General features: G+C 44.0%; 1 protein-coding gene and 1 long non-coding RNA gene across 3 annotated transcripts in view; one reads left to right on the top strand and one right to left on the bottom strand.

Moving 5' to 3' along the window:
* The window catches only part of GRTP1 (growth hormone regulated TBC protein 1), a 104703-nt gene extending 96182 nt beyond the window's left edge, over positions 1-8521 (bottom strand). Inside the window, exons 1-2 of one of the 2 annotated variants that reach the window (XM_077482846.1) lie at positions 8358-8521; positions 1813-1892 (exon numbers count right to left, since the gene is read on the bottom strand). In XM_077482846.1, the coding sequence (XP_077338972.1) occupies positions 1813-1853 (41 nt within the window). In that variant the 5' untranslated portion in view covers positions 1854-1892; positions 8358-8521. The remainder of the gene's footprint in view (positions 1-1812; positions 1893-8357) is intronic. The other variant, XM_077482848.1, reaches the window with a different exon arrangement.
* Positions 4075-16577, top strand: part of LOC143983312 (uncharacterized) — a 68010-nt gene continuing 55507 nt past the window's right edge. The window contains exon 1 of the long non-coding RNA XR_013274592.1: positions 4075-4254. This is a non-coding gene — a long non-coding RNA (uncharacterized LOC143983312). The remainder of the gene's footprint in view (positions 4255-16577) is intronic.

The following is a 16577-nucleotide window of genomic DNA, read 5'->3' as shown; positions in this document are numbered from 1 at the left end:
CCATTTAGTATTTGGTGGAGGTACAAATTAGTGTATGAATATATGGACACTTGCTGAAGATTTCACACTGGTCACATTAGGCACTTTATTGGACTTTTTTCACTGGACTTGATTGATATAAAATTGAATTCACGATGTTATTTATCATTTGCACTATATTGTATATGTGCAGCACTTTTGTATATTATCAACTTCTATGCATGAAGGTGCGGGCAGAAAGGATGGGTACAGTCGGGCACTCTTGAGTTGAGCCCGTCACCTCTCCCTCAGTTTTGTTAACCCCCATAGCTTTAAAACAGACAAAAAGGGAAGTAAAATCAGAAAATGTCACTATCTGGGATTCCATATACGTTAAAGTGGTTGTAAACCCTTACAAACCACTTTGACCTACAGGTAAGCCTAGATTAAGGCTTACCTGTAGGTCCAAGAAATATCTCCTAAACCTACACGGTTTTGGAGATATTGACAAAAACACAGGCACCGCTGTCTACGGCGCATGCGCACTGAGCGCGCCGCTGTCAACCTGATATGCCGCGAGTGGCGGCTCCCATGCGCGGCTTCGTCAAATGACAGCGGCGGAGCAGCAAGACCCACCAAGAAGATGGACGCTCCGGACTACAAGGGACAGCGGTGACTTTGCTGGCTCCTGTGTCAGGTAAGTGACACATAATGGACTACTATACGATGTATAGTAGTCCATTACGCTTTACCTTTGCAGGGAATCAAACAGGAAGTAAACTCATCAGGGTTTACTTCCTCTTTAACGTTAACTATAGGCAGGACTTTTTTTCTCAGAGAGTAGGTGCAGGTACTCCCCCCTTTCCACATCACCCCTTGTCTCCACCCCCTACCCATCTTTGAGCACATCCCTTGGTGCCACCCCCTAGCTACCTCCCAGTACCAGCCCTTTTAGAGAATACAGAGCCAAGTATAATTTTTGTTTTTGGTTATAAGTAGTTTGTATGGAACGTAGTAATTTGAACAAGAAAATCAGCAACACAGATACCAGCAATTACAGACCCCACCACCAACAATAGATGCCCCCACCAAAACACTTCCTCCAGGAAAAAAATATATCCCCTAGCAGCCAACATCAATAGACCCCTCCCTCAACAGTAGATCCCCCAGCAACAGTAGATTCGCCCCCCCCCCCCAGCAAAAAAATATTGGCGCCAGTAACAACAGACGCTCCCAACTATAGACCCCTTCCACAATAGCAGCTAGCATCAAAAGAGCCTCCAGCATATCCCAGCACCCTTGCCATTACATACAGTGCTAGAGGTGGCGGAACTGTGTTCCTCGCATTCCTGCTGAAAAAAAAAGCCCTGTCTATACGAAGTGCAGGTCAGCAGCCACAAGTCTGTGGGATAAAGCAGCCACACATATACTTTGCTCTCTGTGTATGAGAGGTGTGTAGAGCAGAGTCTGCACTCTGACGGGTACGTGTCACATTATGCAGTGACAGTCATAATGGGGTGTGGTAAGGCTTCAAGGGTAAACCAGGAAATAATTTATCTCTTTATTTATAATGCATCCGTGTGCAATGCGGCCACACTACTTTCCTAAAACAAGCTTTGTTTAGCTACTGCCTTCAGGTGGTACAAATTCTTCAATACATCCATAAAAATAAAACATAAGAGAAAAAAAATAAAAATCAACACAGAAGGCTCATGCAGAGAGAGTGAACAAAGAGGCTTTTCAGGCTTTTTACAGAAAAATGGACAAGCTTGAGTATAAAAGATGAAAATATATTAGCAAATGCACACTGGCATCACGAATGCGATTCATCTGCCAGGAAAGTCATGTTATTACCTGGGTATTCTGTCCTTAGCAGTCTCATTATCGCTTTCCATTGGTGCCCGATTTATTTTGCAAAGGCATACAGAAAATACCTACAAAACACAAGAAGGCTTTTGTATTTTAATTAGAACAGAAAAATAGGTGTGTTTTAATGACAGGGTAGGCTTTGATTTTAAATGGAACAGTTTTTTGTTTCGTCTTTTCTTATTCAGCAGATTTATAATATAGTTACCTATTTCCCTAGCCAAGTTCTGGGACATCGCCTACTTTTATCGCCTCCAACTCCGAATCTCTTCAGAGGCTATATAAATCTGCAGGGATGGCAAGTATCTCCCGGGCACCCCCTTGGGATCTTTATCATCTACTGTCCTAGAGGGGAATTTAGCAAAACCGGGGCAACTGTGTATGGCAACCAATCAGCTTCTAGCTTGCATTTCTAAAGGTTCACTGAACAAGCTGATGATTGAAGCTGACTGGTTGCCATGCACAGCTGCTGTAGATTCTGTCTGCTCCAGTTCTGATAAATTTCCACCTAGCGTCTATGCGCAATGCGCTAGTGTTGCCTTTGTCTCTATGCAGTAGCCATGCCACTGCAAGTGGCACGGAATTCGAGCTGTGTCCTCCACTGAGGAAGCCAAATTCTTTTCTGTCTTAAAGGGGTTGTAAAGACAGAGGTTTTTTTTTATCTTAATGCATTCTATGCATTAAGGTAAAAAGTCTTCTGTGTGCAGCAGCCTCCCTCATACTTACCTGAGGTCCCTCTATCTACAGCAATGTTGCAGGAATGTCTCAGCTGTCCGGGACGCCCCCCTCGTTGAGACAACAGCGCAGCGCCACTGACTTCCACTGCTGTCAAAGTCAGTCAGCCAATGAGAATAGAAAGGAGGCGGGACGGGCCCCAGCTCTATGTCTGAATGGACACAGGGAGCTGTGACTGTGTTTTGAGTGCCCCCATAGCTAGCTGCTTGCTGTGGGGGCACCCAATAGGGGGAGGGGCCAGGAGAGAAGAAGAGGGACCTGAGAAGAGGAGGATCTGGGCTGCTCTGTGCAAATCCACTGCACAGGAGGTAAGTATAACATGTGTCATTTTAAATAATAATGAAAAAAAAACAAAAAACGAGATTTTACAATCTCATGAAAGGGATTGTAAAGTCTTGCTTAAAAAAAATAAAAAAATAAAACAAACACACAAAAAATGCTATACTTACAGCGGGAGTCCGCGTTTTTTTTTTTTAAAAGACAGCAGCTACAAATACTGCAGCTGCTGACTTTTAAAATAGTGACACTTACCTGTCCAGCGCGCCCGCGATGTCGGCACCCGAAGCGGATCTCTCGATCGTCTCTCGGGTACTGCCGCCGCCATCTTGGGTATGGGAATCAGGAAGTAGAGCCTTTCGGCTTCATTTCCCGGTTCCCTACTGCGCATGCGCGAGTCGCCCTGCGCAATAAGGATGGACCCGCTGCCTCTGGGATCTGTGCGTTTCCCAGCAGGCAGCGGGGGACTCTCGGAAAGGGGTGTAATCTACGCCCCTTTCCGCAGAGAGCTATCACGGAAGTGGGTGCAGATACCTGTACTGTACAGGTACCTGCACCCCCCCTCCCCCCTGAAAGGTGCAAATTGTTGCGCCGGAGGGGGGGAGGATTCCAATGAGCGGAAGGTCCACTTTAGGATGGACCTCCGCTTTACCTCCTCTGTGAAGTTGGTTTTGCACAGAGCAGCAGGGATCCTCCTCTTTTCGGGTCCCTCTTTGCTGCTCCTGGCCCCTCCCTCGGACGAGTGCCCCCATAGACAAGGCAGCTTGCTATGGGGGCACTAAAGCCAAGCTGCAGCCCTGCATGTCTATTCAGACACGCAGCTACTGTTTGGCCCTGCCCCCTCTCCCCCTGATCGGCTAACTGATGTTGATCGATGCCCCAGCCAATTCAGGAGGAGAGTCCCGGACAGCCTAAAAACTTTGGATTTTGAGAATAGGAGGGGGGAGGAGTAGAATAAGGGAGGATGGAAAGTCTACTTTAAATGGAGTTGTAAAGGCGGAATGTTTTTTTTTTTATCTTAATGCATTCTATGCATTAAGATAAAAAGCCTTCTGTGATCATCAGCCTCCCCAGCACCCCCTAATACTTATCGGAGCCCCATCTCTATCCAGCGATGTCCACAAGTCCCTCAGCCATTCCGGGACTCTCCTTCTGATTGGCAGAGACACAGCAGCTCTGCTATTGGCTCCCACGGCTGTCAATCTAACTCAGTTAGCTAATCAGGAGAGAGAAGGGGCAAAGCCGAATGGTAGCTGTCTGAATGGACACATGGTGCTGCAGCTCAGCTCGGGTGCTCCCATAGCAAGCTGCTTGCTGTGGGGGCACTCAACAGGAGGGAGGGGCCAGGAGCAGCAAAGAGGGACCCGAGAAAGGAGAAGGATCCAGGCTGCTCTGTCAAAAAACACTGCAACAGGCCAGGCAAGTATAAAATGTTTGTTAGAAAAAAAAAAAAAAACAGGACTTTACAATCACTTTAATATATGCAATTGCTTGTCGAGGAAACCAGAGCAATTTTCTATTGAAGAGTTAACTCACTAATTTTACAGCAATTTATAGCTCAGTGACTGAATGCGTGTCGTGTTTTATGTTGCCAACAAGGTCACCAGCGACAATCGCTTTGCATTACCTTTATGGCCAACCTATAGCCTCGTACACACGATGAGAACTTCAGATAAATGATCGTCTTTGCATGCTAGTCTTATATCGAAAACCAATAGGTTAGTAAAGTTACAAAAATTCTCGTACGACAAAAGTGATGTGATGTACTGTAATGTATTCTTCGTTTGAGTATACACGGGTCCTCCTGATCACTCAATATTATTTTAATGGACGAATACTGTACTGATTAAACAAAAAACGTTAGTTCTGTTATCGCACGAGAAAAATTGTAGATTTTCTCCCTTCACCACAGTTCATGCAAAATGATCTGATTGGCTCCTGAAAGCTGTGTACTAACGATCAGATTGTTTGTTTTTTCATGGTGTGTACTAGGCATAAGGCTTATGTCAGATGGGCGACTCTGCTGAAAGCGTTCCTGCAGCTTTGTTGAAATCACCAGGTTCAGGATCGCCAAGAGGCTGTGTGTCTCTGTGGAATCAATCCCTCTGTAGCCAAGGCAGCGAGATGTCTTTCCAATCACCAACCAATAAGATTCAGCAGCGTTTGGGCCAGGGACAGAGCGACATCTCACTTCATCTGGCTGTGGAGGGAACGATTCCATAGGAACACACAAGCAGCCTTTTTCCTGATCCAGCGATCGGCGATTTGTCTCTAGTGGCAGAATGGCTTCTGTCTCATCAGACTAATGATGCAGCACTGGTTTAACCTGCAGCAAATCACCAGTGACTATAGGGATTAAATAGCTAGTTACACAATTGCTGGTATTAGGGATTTGTTGCCAGGATTAACCTCTGCTACAAAATGGCATGTTACAAAGTAACAATATTCGTTTCCTTACTTATAAATAGACATGAGACTAGAATGCTTGTGATTCAGTGTCTGTAGGGATGAATAGTAGTACCTCTCTTGTACAAGTTTTCCCTAAAAGGTCCCTATTTAACCACAGAAGAGTTCCCTGATCCCTTACAGTTCTACTTACCCAGTTCAATAATAAGCACTTATACCCCTTTCCTGCCCAGGACAAACGTTCACCTTTCAGTGCGGTTGCACTTTGAATGACAATTGCGCAGTCATACAACAATGTGCCCAGATGACTTTTTGTTTCTTTTCTGAGACATATAAATCATTACTGTGGTGCTATTTAATCACCACTGAGTTTTATTATTTTTTGCTTTTTTTCGTTTTGGTTATAACATTTAACAAATAAGTAATTTTCTTCTTCACTGATGAGGCTGAATAATCAGGGCACTGATAAGCCACACTGATGATCAGTGACCTTGTCAGTGTGAAAGTGTCCAGTCAGCCTTGCTGGTTATCGGCTCTCCTCACTTCACGTGTGACAGCGAGCGAGGAAAGGAATGCTGATAACTGGCAAGTTTGTTTACATGTGATTAGACACAGCTGATCACATGGTAAAGGGCTGCTGTGATTGGCCCTTTACCTCGATCTGTGAACAGCTGTGTCCAAAGGTCACAGAGCGCACCCGATGCATGCCCCAGGGGATCTGTTCTGGGAGGATGTCCATGGATGCCTCCCAGAACAAGAGAGCGGTCTTTTGGCTGTGGCACTGTACTGAGGTGGTTAAGGTCGCCATATGCGTTAAAAAACTGACCATACAATCTTTGAATCAACTTTAGACTTACCAAACTGCGTTAATAGAGGACTAGGAACGAGATTGGACATGTTCGGATCCTAGGCTTATCCCATGAGAGTACGCCAGCCAGGTAGCGCTCTCCTGTATTAGGCCAATCATCTGTGGCTGGGGCATTCTGTGCACATATACTGTTTAGTGTATATGTGGCTAGTGGACTAGCTCACATGGGATCAGACCAGGATCCAAACATTGCGCAATACTTCCTGAATGAATAGTGATGAGCTTGGGTGTGTTCGGATCCTAACCCATGTACCAGAGCCTACCAGGACACTGTCACCAGTATGGGCCAATCATCTTAAAAGCAGGGCATTCCACTTCCCGCAGCTGCATGTATACAAGGGATGTGTATACCTGTGGGGAATGACCTGGCCACAGATGATTAGCCCATGACAGCAGGCTTGTGTACATGGGTTTGGACTAGGATCTGAACATGCCCAACGTCATGAGAACCTGCCTAATCTACCCAATCAAACAGATCCTTGTACTACATAGGTATTGGTAGAGCTAAAGGAGATTGTACCATTAGACTGCATGGTGAGCTTTAGAGTAACACGTGGATAGTACACCAATCAGCCATAACGTCATGAGCACCCACCATAATCAGTCGAGGCGTGGACCTTTGCTGCGTGCTGTGGGATCTGTCACCAAGCCATCAGTAGCAGATCCTTCAATTCTTGTCATTTGCAAGGTGGGCCTCCATGGATCACACTTGTTTTTCCTGCACATCCCACAGATGTTCAATTGGATTGAAATCTGGAGGCCAAGTCAACATCAACTTGTAGTGTTCCTCAAACCAAGCCGCCATCTTCTGCTCCAGTTCTGATGCTCACGTGGCCATTGTAGGTGTTTTTGGCTGTGGACATGGGTCAGTAGGGGCACCATGACCAGTCAGTGGCTACACAGCCCGATAACACAACAAACTGATGCACTGCGCGTTCTGGAACCCATCAGAACCACCATTACATTTTTCAGCAGAGCTACAGTAACTCTTCTATTGGATCGGACTACATAGGCCAGCCTTCATGCCTCAAGTGCATCAGTGAGCCTTGGCTGTCCACGATACTGTCTCCGGTTGGCTGGTGTTCCTTCCTTGGACCTCTTTTGGTAGATCTCAACTACTGCAGATCAGGAACATCCCACAAGATCTTCAGTTTGGAAGATGCTTTAACCCAGTCGTTTAGCTTTCTCAAATTTTTTCAGCCAAGGCACCCTTTGAATTTATGCACAATCTTGAGGCACCCCATTCTAAAATGTAAACATCTAAACTAGGGATCTCCAAACTACGGCACTGTAAAACTCTAACATTCCCATACATGGCTAAGCATGATGGGAATTGTAGTTCCTTAACAACTGGAGGACCGCAGTTTGGAGGCTACTCAACATTAGAGGTGATTTATGTTCTCCACCTTGCACACTCCCTCAGTTTCTCTTCCTCTCTGCTAAAATTACCCCAGTGCTGACAGAGAGGGGCAAAATAAAATTCTTTGGTTGTAACAAAAAGGCAGGTTCCAATCGTTGGTTTGTTGCCAATTTGTGGGCAATTTTTTGGCATTTTGCCAAAGCACCCCTGAAGAGCCCGGAACCCACCCTGGTTGTAGAAAGCTGGTTGGTCTAGCTATTACAATTAAGCCTCTCAATGTTGCTCTTATCCTTGGGACTGTTTTTTTTTATGGTTTCAACACAATAACTTCAAAAACAACATGTTCACTTTCTGCCTAATATATCTCCTAAGGATCTCCTAGTGTATGTGGCGATGAGATCGTACAGGAATACACGGATCTCCTAGTGTATGTGGAGATGAGATTCTACAGGAATACACGGATCTCCTAGTGTATGTGGAGATGAGATTCTACAGGAATACACGGATCTCCTAGTGTATGTGGAGATGAGATTCTACAGGAATACACGGATCTCCTAGTGTATGTGGAGATGAGATCGTACAGGAATACTCGGATCTCCTAGTGTATGTGGAGATGAGATCGTACAGGAATACACGGATCTCCTAGTGTATGTGGAGGTGAGATCGTACAGGAATACTCGGATCTCCTAGTGTATGTGGAGATGAGATCGTACAGGAATACAGTGGATATAATAGGAGCTCTGCCATCCAATGTCTATGTAGGTGTCCCCACGCCCAGCTCTCTCTCCCAGGCTCCTCATGTAGTCACACACTCCGTGCACCTGTCCACCCACAATGACCTCAGCCCAGCACACAAGTTTGCAGCGTCTCCTGTGCCCACAGACTCACCTGTAGAGGTGTCCGGACGTTGTCTTAGCTCTCACACACACACAACTTCCTCTTGCTGTCCATTTCACCTCCACACCACTCTATCCCCCCGCCGCCGCACAACACTCCGTCCGCCGTACACACAGCCTGCTGTCAATCATCCGGCCTCGGGGCGGAGCTGCTTGTGGATCCAGGAATGGAAAAGGGGCGTGTAGGTTGTACTGAGTGGGCGGGGACGAGTTATTCTAAGCCGGGGCTCGGGAGTGATTGATGGCTGTCAGTAGGGAGGGGGATGGGGAATTAGGGGGTCTCTGAATGGTGATGTGTGCGGGACAGGGGGGAGGGGCACACACTGTTTCTGTTATCTTACATTCATTCATATAAATACCACACTGCCAACATGTAGCAGTCATAGTTTTATGGCAGTAAAGTGTACGTGCAGATAAGACTTCCTTCTTATAGAATAATGTCTGTTTATTTGTATTTATTTATTGCAATCTGTATCTAGTTAAGGAGATTTTTCTTGACTTCCGGTACAGGAGATGTAACGATGTATCTGTACAAAGGCAGAGGAACTCCCCTTTTATGCTGCCCATACACTACACAATATCCTTAGATCTACCATCAAACCATACATGTATCATTGGTGTAACTGCTTTCATACAACGCATTAAGTTGTTTAGGTGTGTCCGTCTATTATATTTTGGTATGTCTAAAGGAGATTGTACACTACATGGCCAGCTTTATGGGGGCCATACACACTTTGATCAATGATCAATTTATATTCTGATAGGAATAATCAATCTATAATCAACAACTCATACAGTGGGGAAATGTGTTGATCACTAGTGGCAGCTGGCTTTTTTTTGGGGGGGGGGCAGCTGCAAATAACCCCCCCAGTCAGCCAGCATGCACCCCCCCCAACACTAGGTCACCCACATCACCCCCATGCTGTCAGAATGGGTCACCCACAACCCCCCCACGCTGTCGGTAGGGTCACCCATACCCCTCCCAATCCTGTCTATCGAGTCACCCACAACCCCCCCCACGCTGTTGGTCGGGTCACCCGCACCCCCCCAACGCTGTCGATCAGGTCACCAACAATCCCCCCTACGCTGTTGGCTGGGTCACTTGCACCCCCACAAGCTGTTGGTCAGGTCACACACACACCCTCCACGATGTCGGTAGGGTCACCCACACCCCCCTACGCTGTCTGTCAGGTCACCCCCCCATGCTGTTGGTAGGGTCACCCACACCCCCCTTACCCTCCTATGCTGTTGGTCAGGTCACCCACAACCCCCCCTCTAAGCTGTCGGTCGGGTCACCCGCCCCCTTCCCCCCACTCTGTCCGTTGGGTCACCTGCACCCCCCCACATGGGTGGGCGGTCATCCAGCCCTGCACTTACCCCATCTTGGTTGCGTGCGTACAGGGCTCCTACAGGTGGTGGCTTCCATTCACATCTCCTCCTCTTCTACATCACGGTGGCTTCCACCCTGCGTCTCCTCCCTTTTCCTCCTAGGCATCCAATAGGATCACCTGTCCTTTCAGCCAATTGAGTGACGAGTCTCGGGACCCGCTTCCTGATTGGCCAGAAGGAGGATCAGTGTGATATTAATTCGCTATTGTCACACAACTGTCGCAGAACTGAGTGGACTCAGGGCGCAGTACTCTGCACCCTGAGCCCACCCTTCTTTGAAGCCTATTAGAGCCTCAGGCTCTAATCACATGTTTCAAACCAAAAAAAAAAACCACTGGAATCATTGGCATGTAGATTAGGGGGCCAGATGCACGGAAAGGGGGGCAGCGCCCATGTGCCTCTAATGGGCAGACCACCACTGATGACCACCATTAAACAGCTGTCACTAAAAAAGATATCCCCACTGGAAGATATACCCTCGCCACTCATTCTGGAGACCAGGGATGAGCTTGGGTTTGGTCAAAACCTATATTCAGCCCAAACCTGGAAAGCAGCTGTCATTACCAGGCCAATCAGCTGCGGGTTCACAGCAGCACATACACAATGGAGCGGGAATGCACATGATATGACCATGTGGCCATATTAGGTCAATGCTGGGACTCAATGCTGGGACAAGCATCCTTGCCCCTTTGTGAACATGCAGCTGCAGGGCAGGAAATTCCCTGCAATTGGCCCGGCAATGACAGCTGACTTCTGGTTCAGTCAAACTTGGCCCAACACTACTGTAAAATATTGTATTTCTGTCTCTGACAGTGGTTCCAAGGATAGAGAGGGTGCACCTGCTGAGCTGGGACACACAGCAATACTAACTTCACAGTGCTTCTAAGATTTCTCCACTTTATCACAAACAAACCCAACAAAAATGTGACTATGCATACACTTTAATATTTCTTTACATGTGTGAAATGGTCCCCACAGGTCTCTTGTGTGGACCATTTCACACTTGCATAGGCAGTAGCCCATCCATTTAATGTGCATGATTGCATGTGTTTTATGTACATTTAAAGCACAACACAGACACTACTGTCTGATTGTACAATGTCCTTGAGACTTACAAACAACTACGGTATGTAGTACAAGGGCCTGTCTGATTAGATACAAAATAATTAGGTTGATTAAGTAGGTCCTCAAAAATAAATAGTTTTGGTAAAACAAAAATCTTTACAAAAATTGTACAGTCAGATTAATATGTATGGTCACCATAGGTGGGCACAACCCATTGCATTAGAGTGTGCACCCCAAAGCTCAAACGCCCATGCCTGTCTCTGCAGCCTCAGCTGCATGGGACAGTGAATGAATGGGAAGTGCTCTGTGCTTAGTGGCTTCCTGTTCATTCACTAACTGAAGCATAGTAAGAGTGAGTGTGTACACACTGTGTTCATTTACAAAACAAATGTGCTGGTAAATTACATATTTACTAACCCCTTCCCCCATTCTCCATCCACTCTCTAGGAGAGGAGGAAAGCGAGCAGCACTCCTGTGTGAGGGGGGCAACATGGGGAAGCCCGGGAGTAGGGGGAATCGGCTCCACATGTAATGATGAGGGCGTTCCCAAACACACCTGGCACACTAACAAAAGGCTGGCCACTGCCCACACCCATAACTGGCCTTCACAGTAAGAAGCACATGGAGGGCATATACATATAAAACAAAGACAATTCCATAGCTCAACTCACCAGCCAGTCTGCTGACCAACCAAATTAACCTGTCTAACCGTCTGTTAAAAGCAGGGGTTAGACAGGTTAATTTGGTTGGTCATATACAAAAAAAAGGGGGGGGGGGGGCGATGCAGTTCGATTAGCACGAGCTGCAAAGAGAGGTTACTTTGGGCACCAAAAATATTTTTTCAAAGATAAGGTTAATTTATATAGAAATTTATAATTTATTTTTAATTTTAAATAACATAATTAACCATAATTTAATCATTAAAAAACCAAGACAATTCATGAAGAATGTCCATATTCCAATATATGGAATGGAATATGGACATTCTTCATGAATTGTCTTGGTTTTTTAATGATTAAATTATGGTTAATTATGTTATTTAAAATTCAAAATAAATTATAAATTTCTCTATAAATTAACCTTATCTTTGAAAAAATATTTTTGGTGCCCAAAGTAACCTCTCTTTGCAGCTCGTGCTAATCGAACTGCATCCCCCCCCCTTTTTTTTGTATATGCTATTTGGTTACGGCGCCAATACCTTAAATAAGGATTCAATAGGGGTAGAATTAGTTTAACCCTCTATTTGTCGACATATCTGCTTTTCTTTTCTTTTTTTCTTAATTAATTTGGTTGGTCAACAGACTGGTTGGTGAGTTGAGCTATAGAATTGTCTTTGTTTTATATGTATATGCCCTCCATGTGCTCCTTACTGTGAAGGCCAGTTATGGGTGTGGGCAGTAGCCAGTTTTTTGTTACTGTTTCTATATAGGGTCCGGGGACATGCTGGGCACCTTCGCTGCCATTGTGCTCTTGCTGGGTGTCCAGCGTGCTCCTGTTCCTTTAAGGGGGCTTGGGCAGTCTCCAGGCTCACCCGTCCCACATCTATCCATTCCATGCATGTGCTTCCACTGTGGAGACACTTATAAATTTGTAGGGTTAGGACTGCAAGCAACACAGGGTGCCATGACAAGGCCTAGCAGCTTTCACATGCGTTTGCAAATGTGTGCTAAATAAACCCCTGTTTTTAACAGACGGTTAGACAGGTTAATTTGGTTGGTTAGCAGACTGGTTGGTGAGTTGAGGTATGGAAATGTTTTTGTCTTACACACCTCTTACACTCCCTGCGCACACGTAAGATGGTGACACTTATAAATTTGTTTGTATGTATTTGGACATTTCTACTTGCTTTTTTATACAATGCGTGTAGTGAGAGAAAAATAATTCAGAAGAGGGATTTTCTATGGGTGCCAATGCATTAAAAACAAACAAGAACCTGCATGATACAAGAATTCTTTTGCATTTTCTTTCACTTTATTGGGCTGGCTGGATGTGTATAAACACATAAAATTCCAGCATGTCATACACTTTAAAAATGCTGCACTTTAAAAATCTGCAATCACTGTGGTGAACAATCGAATAGGATTTCTACTTGAAATTCATTTAATGCAGTAAAATGAATGTGTTTTACTAAAGGCGACTGAAAAAGGTGTGAACAGACCCCAAATTGTCTACATTTTTTAATACACCCAATTTGCAGTTTTAGATTGTGCAGTGTAAAAACCTCCCAGCGTAGCATGCTAGGTAAATAAATTGTTTTGCTCCTTTTGGAATCAAGGGAGAAGCAATATTTTTGGTCTGGGACGATCAGGGTCTCACAGGCTAGGAGACTGATTCCTTCCCCATGGCCCTGGAAGAAGTTTCCAGAGTTTAGGGTAGGTGATTCAAATTAAGCAGCCTGAATATGTATTAGGTTCCAGACAATCACTGTAGAGGAGTGTCCAGTGGGGGGCTGGAGATAAAAAGTCACTGCATGGACCATGCAGCTGTTTTTGAATGGCTTAGAAGCTCCAGAAGTCAATAGATTTTACTCAGAATGCAAAAGTGGGCAAAAGCATTGGGGTCCACTTTCCTGGGAATGTGGCCAATTAGCCCCTCATTCTGGTAGTCTAGGGGTTAAGCAGGTGCAGGTTGGGGTGGGCGCTTCTGGTGGTTGATTAGGCAGGTGTGGGGTAGCCAATGTGTGAGCTAGGGACAGTTTCCTCATCTAGTCTATATAAGGGGCTGCAGAGGGTCTTGTGCTTTCTCTGCAGCTGACGAGGTGAAGAAAAGAAGCTCCCTCCCTCCCTTCCCATCGTGGCATTTTTATGTGGTAGGGTCACCCGGAACCCGAGGGGGACATATTCATTGTTGGTTTAGTGAAGTTGCCCGAGTTTCAATAACTGGGCAAGGTTAAGTGATTTATGGGGTATTTTATTAAGTGTTTAATTTATATAGTCATGTAAATATGTTAAACCAATAAAGTGCCACGGCCATTTTCTGCCAACTTATATGGTGTTTTTCTTGGGTGGTATGATTGTATCTGGGTATGTAGGTGGGGGTGGGTGTGGCCTACAATCCCAACTGACCGTAGAATTGCACCACATCATTTATTTTCCAGATGCTTCTATCTACAAGAATCTTGTAGATAGAACAAAGCTCTCCAAATGGGTCTCACAAACTCTTGAGTCTTACTCTCCTCTTAATATGATCAACTGTGTATGCTTTCCCTCGCCATGAACATGTCTCACTAATTCTCCAGCTTATACCCTTCCACTGATCTCTCTAGCTTGTTATATCATAGAATCACCATGGGTTTATCAGCACTCCACCAATGGTTCTCTCTTGTGAACAGCAGATCACCAATCTCACTCTCTCTGTCTCTATCTTTATCTGGGCTTTCCTGGAGGGAAACATTCCCTTCCCAGCACAAAAGCTTCCAAAGCTGGCTGATTATACCCAAGTTCTCCAGTGGTCCCGATCATCTCTGCACTCTACCTCTTTTAAGCCTTTGCCAAAGTCTATACCCTACTGCATTACATTCTGATCAGGTGTTTCTTTATTGTGGTAAGGAGTGATCAATGTCCACACAACTGTAGTTAACTTTCACTTTTTATTCTGCTCATAATTAACAACAGCAATTCTTCATTTCAAAGTTCAAATATGACTGAAGTTTCCACAGTTTTACTGTATTTTCTCTCAGGCCACTTACTCTGTGAATAAGACCAATGACTATTCTTCATTGGCCCAGCTCCTAGGCAATATTGCCCGGAGGGGGGGGGGGGGGGGGAACCAGTGGTGTCAATCTCTCCCAGGTTGATGGAACCCAGCTGCATAAGAGCTGAGGACAAGGACACAATCATTCAAACTTCAGGTTTCTACGCCAAACCACATTACAAAGTAATACGCCATACCATGGATGCCAACATGCTATCTCTTGAGGAAGGAAATCTACCAGTCACAAAGGGGCTAGACCACCCAGGGTACTCTTCTAACCACTTGAGCTCTAGACACTATTTAAAATAGTGCAGGGAGAGCAGCTATTTGTCTTAGTGCCATTTCAAAATGTCAACCAGACTCAATAGCTTTTGCAGTCATTCCTTTGGCACTAATGTCAGCAAAAGCCAGGGTCCAGCACTAAGCCCAGGAGCTGAAGTTATCAGCCTCCGTGCTTCCAGTGTTTTAACAGATTAATCCATATGATCACACTGTAAAAGAAAATATAAACACAATGCTTCCACAAAGGAACCGCGAGGAACCTAAACATTGCCAAAAAGAAAAAAATTCTCTGGGACCCAAGTAAATTTAGAGAGGCAAACGTCTCGAAAGTCAGGTGGTTATGAGTGGACTTTTTTTTAATGAAAAAAAGAGTATAGGTTCCCTCTCCCTCTTAAGTAGTATACCCAAAGACAAAACTCAGATGCAGTGCATCCTTGCTTCACACTGCCTGGGTTTTAACTGAAATGCTCACTGTTTACTCATTTCTCAGTACTTGTGTAAAGATGAAAGTTTGGTTTGTTGGTGCCTGTAGGTGGCAATAAGGCACCTAAAATAATAAAATTGTGCCACGTCCCACAAAGTATATGGAATTTGCAATGTTTTGGAAAGATGGACTAAAAGCACGTATATAGATTTTTTAACAACATTTATTTATTAATATACATATTGTGTAAAGATGACTAGATGCTCCAAAGAGGTTAATGGGAAAGACCAACTGTAATAATAGCACCTGGACTATGCCCTAGCGAAAAAGAGACAAAAATGCAAACTACTGTTGGAAATTTTGAGTGGAACTATGGGCAAAACTTTTTTACACCATCTGTGTACCATTGTGGACATTTCCCTTAACTTCTTGTCCCATAGACAAACAGGAAATGAGAGAAAATCCCTGCAAATTAAGGGAATTTCTTGGGGACCAGGTCACCAGAACTAGAAACTGTCCCCAAGATTTCTTCTCTATTACTTTTCTAGGGACGACCCAAAATTTGGGATTTTCTTTTACTTTCACTTTCAATGAAAATAGTATACAGGACAAATACTGTAGAAAGGATAAATCTTCCCAATGGGGGCACAGACAGAAATCAAAACTGACAATCATTCTAATCCCTCTCTAGATATGTGCACTGTCGAAAAATGTGTTTGTTTTTGTTTCATTCGTTTTTTGGGGGTTTTTTCAGGTCATTCGATATGATCGAAATTCATTATTTCGAATAAATTTGTAACTTCAGAGAAATTCAAATTTATTTTTATGTTCCATTTGTTTAGTTGCAATTGTAAAAATTCTAAAATTCGAAAATCTGAAATAATAACTAACTATTAAATTATAGGTATTGGAATTTCCTTTCAAATTTGTCTGTTAGTGAATGTATTGATTACGAATTTATCTGAAGTTAAAAACTATCCGATATAATGAATTCCGCATCTAAATGAATGGAACGTAACAAATTAATAATAATAATTAATAATTATAATAATAAAAAGCTTTTATTATTATTATTTATTATTATTAATTTATTCCATTTGTTTAGATGCGGCATTTGTCATTTCAAATAATTCGTAACATTGGATAAATTAGTATTTGTTACATTCACTAACAGCCAAATTTGAACGGAAATTCCAATACCTATAATTTAATAGTAAGTTATTATTCTGGATTTTTTCTTATTTTTGTTCTTTTGAATTTTTGGATTTTCATTCTTATTTTCTAATTTTCAAACTTATGCATTTTTGATGTTCCAAGTTTTATGAAAAAAAAAATTAATGAGTTTTCAATAATTAGAAT

The sequence above is a fragment of the Lithobates pipiens genome, unplaced genomic scaffold (assembly GCF_037356315.1).
Source record: "Lithobates pipiens isolate NorthernLeopardFrog02 unplaced genomic scaffold, aLitPip1_a1.2 Scaffold_16, whole genome shotgun sequence".
Classification (NCBI taxonomy): Eukaryota; Metazoa; Chordata; class Amphibia; order Anura; family Ranidae; genus Lithobates; species Lithobates pipiens.
The sequence above is the reverse complement of the archived record's forward strand: the minus strand, read 5'-3'. Positions and strand labels throughout refer to the sequence as shown.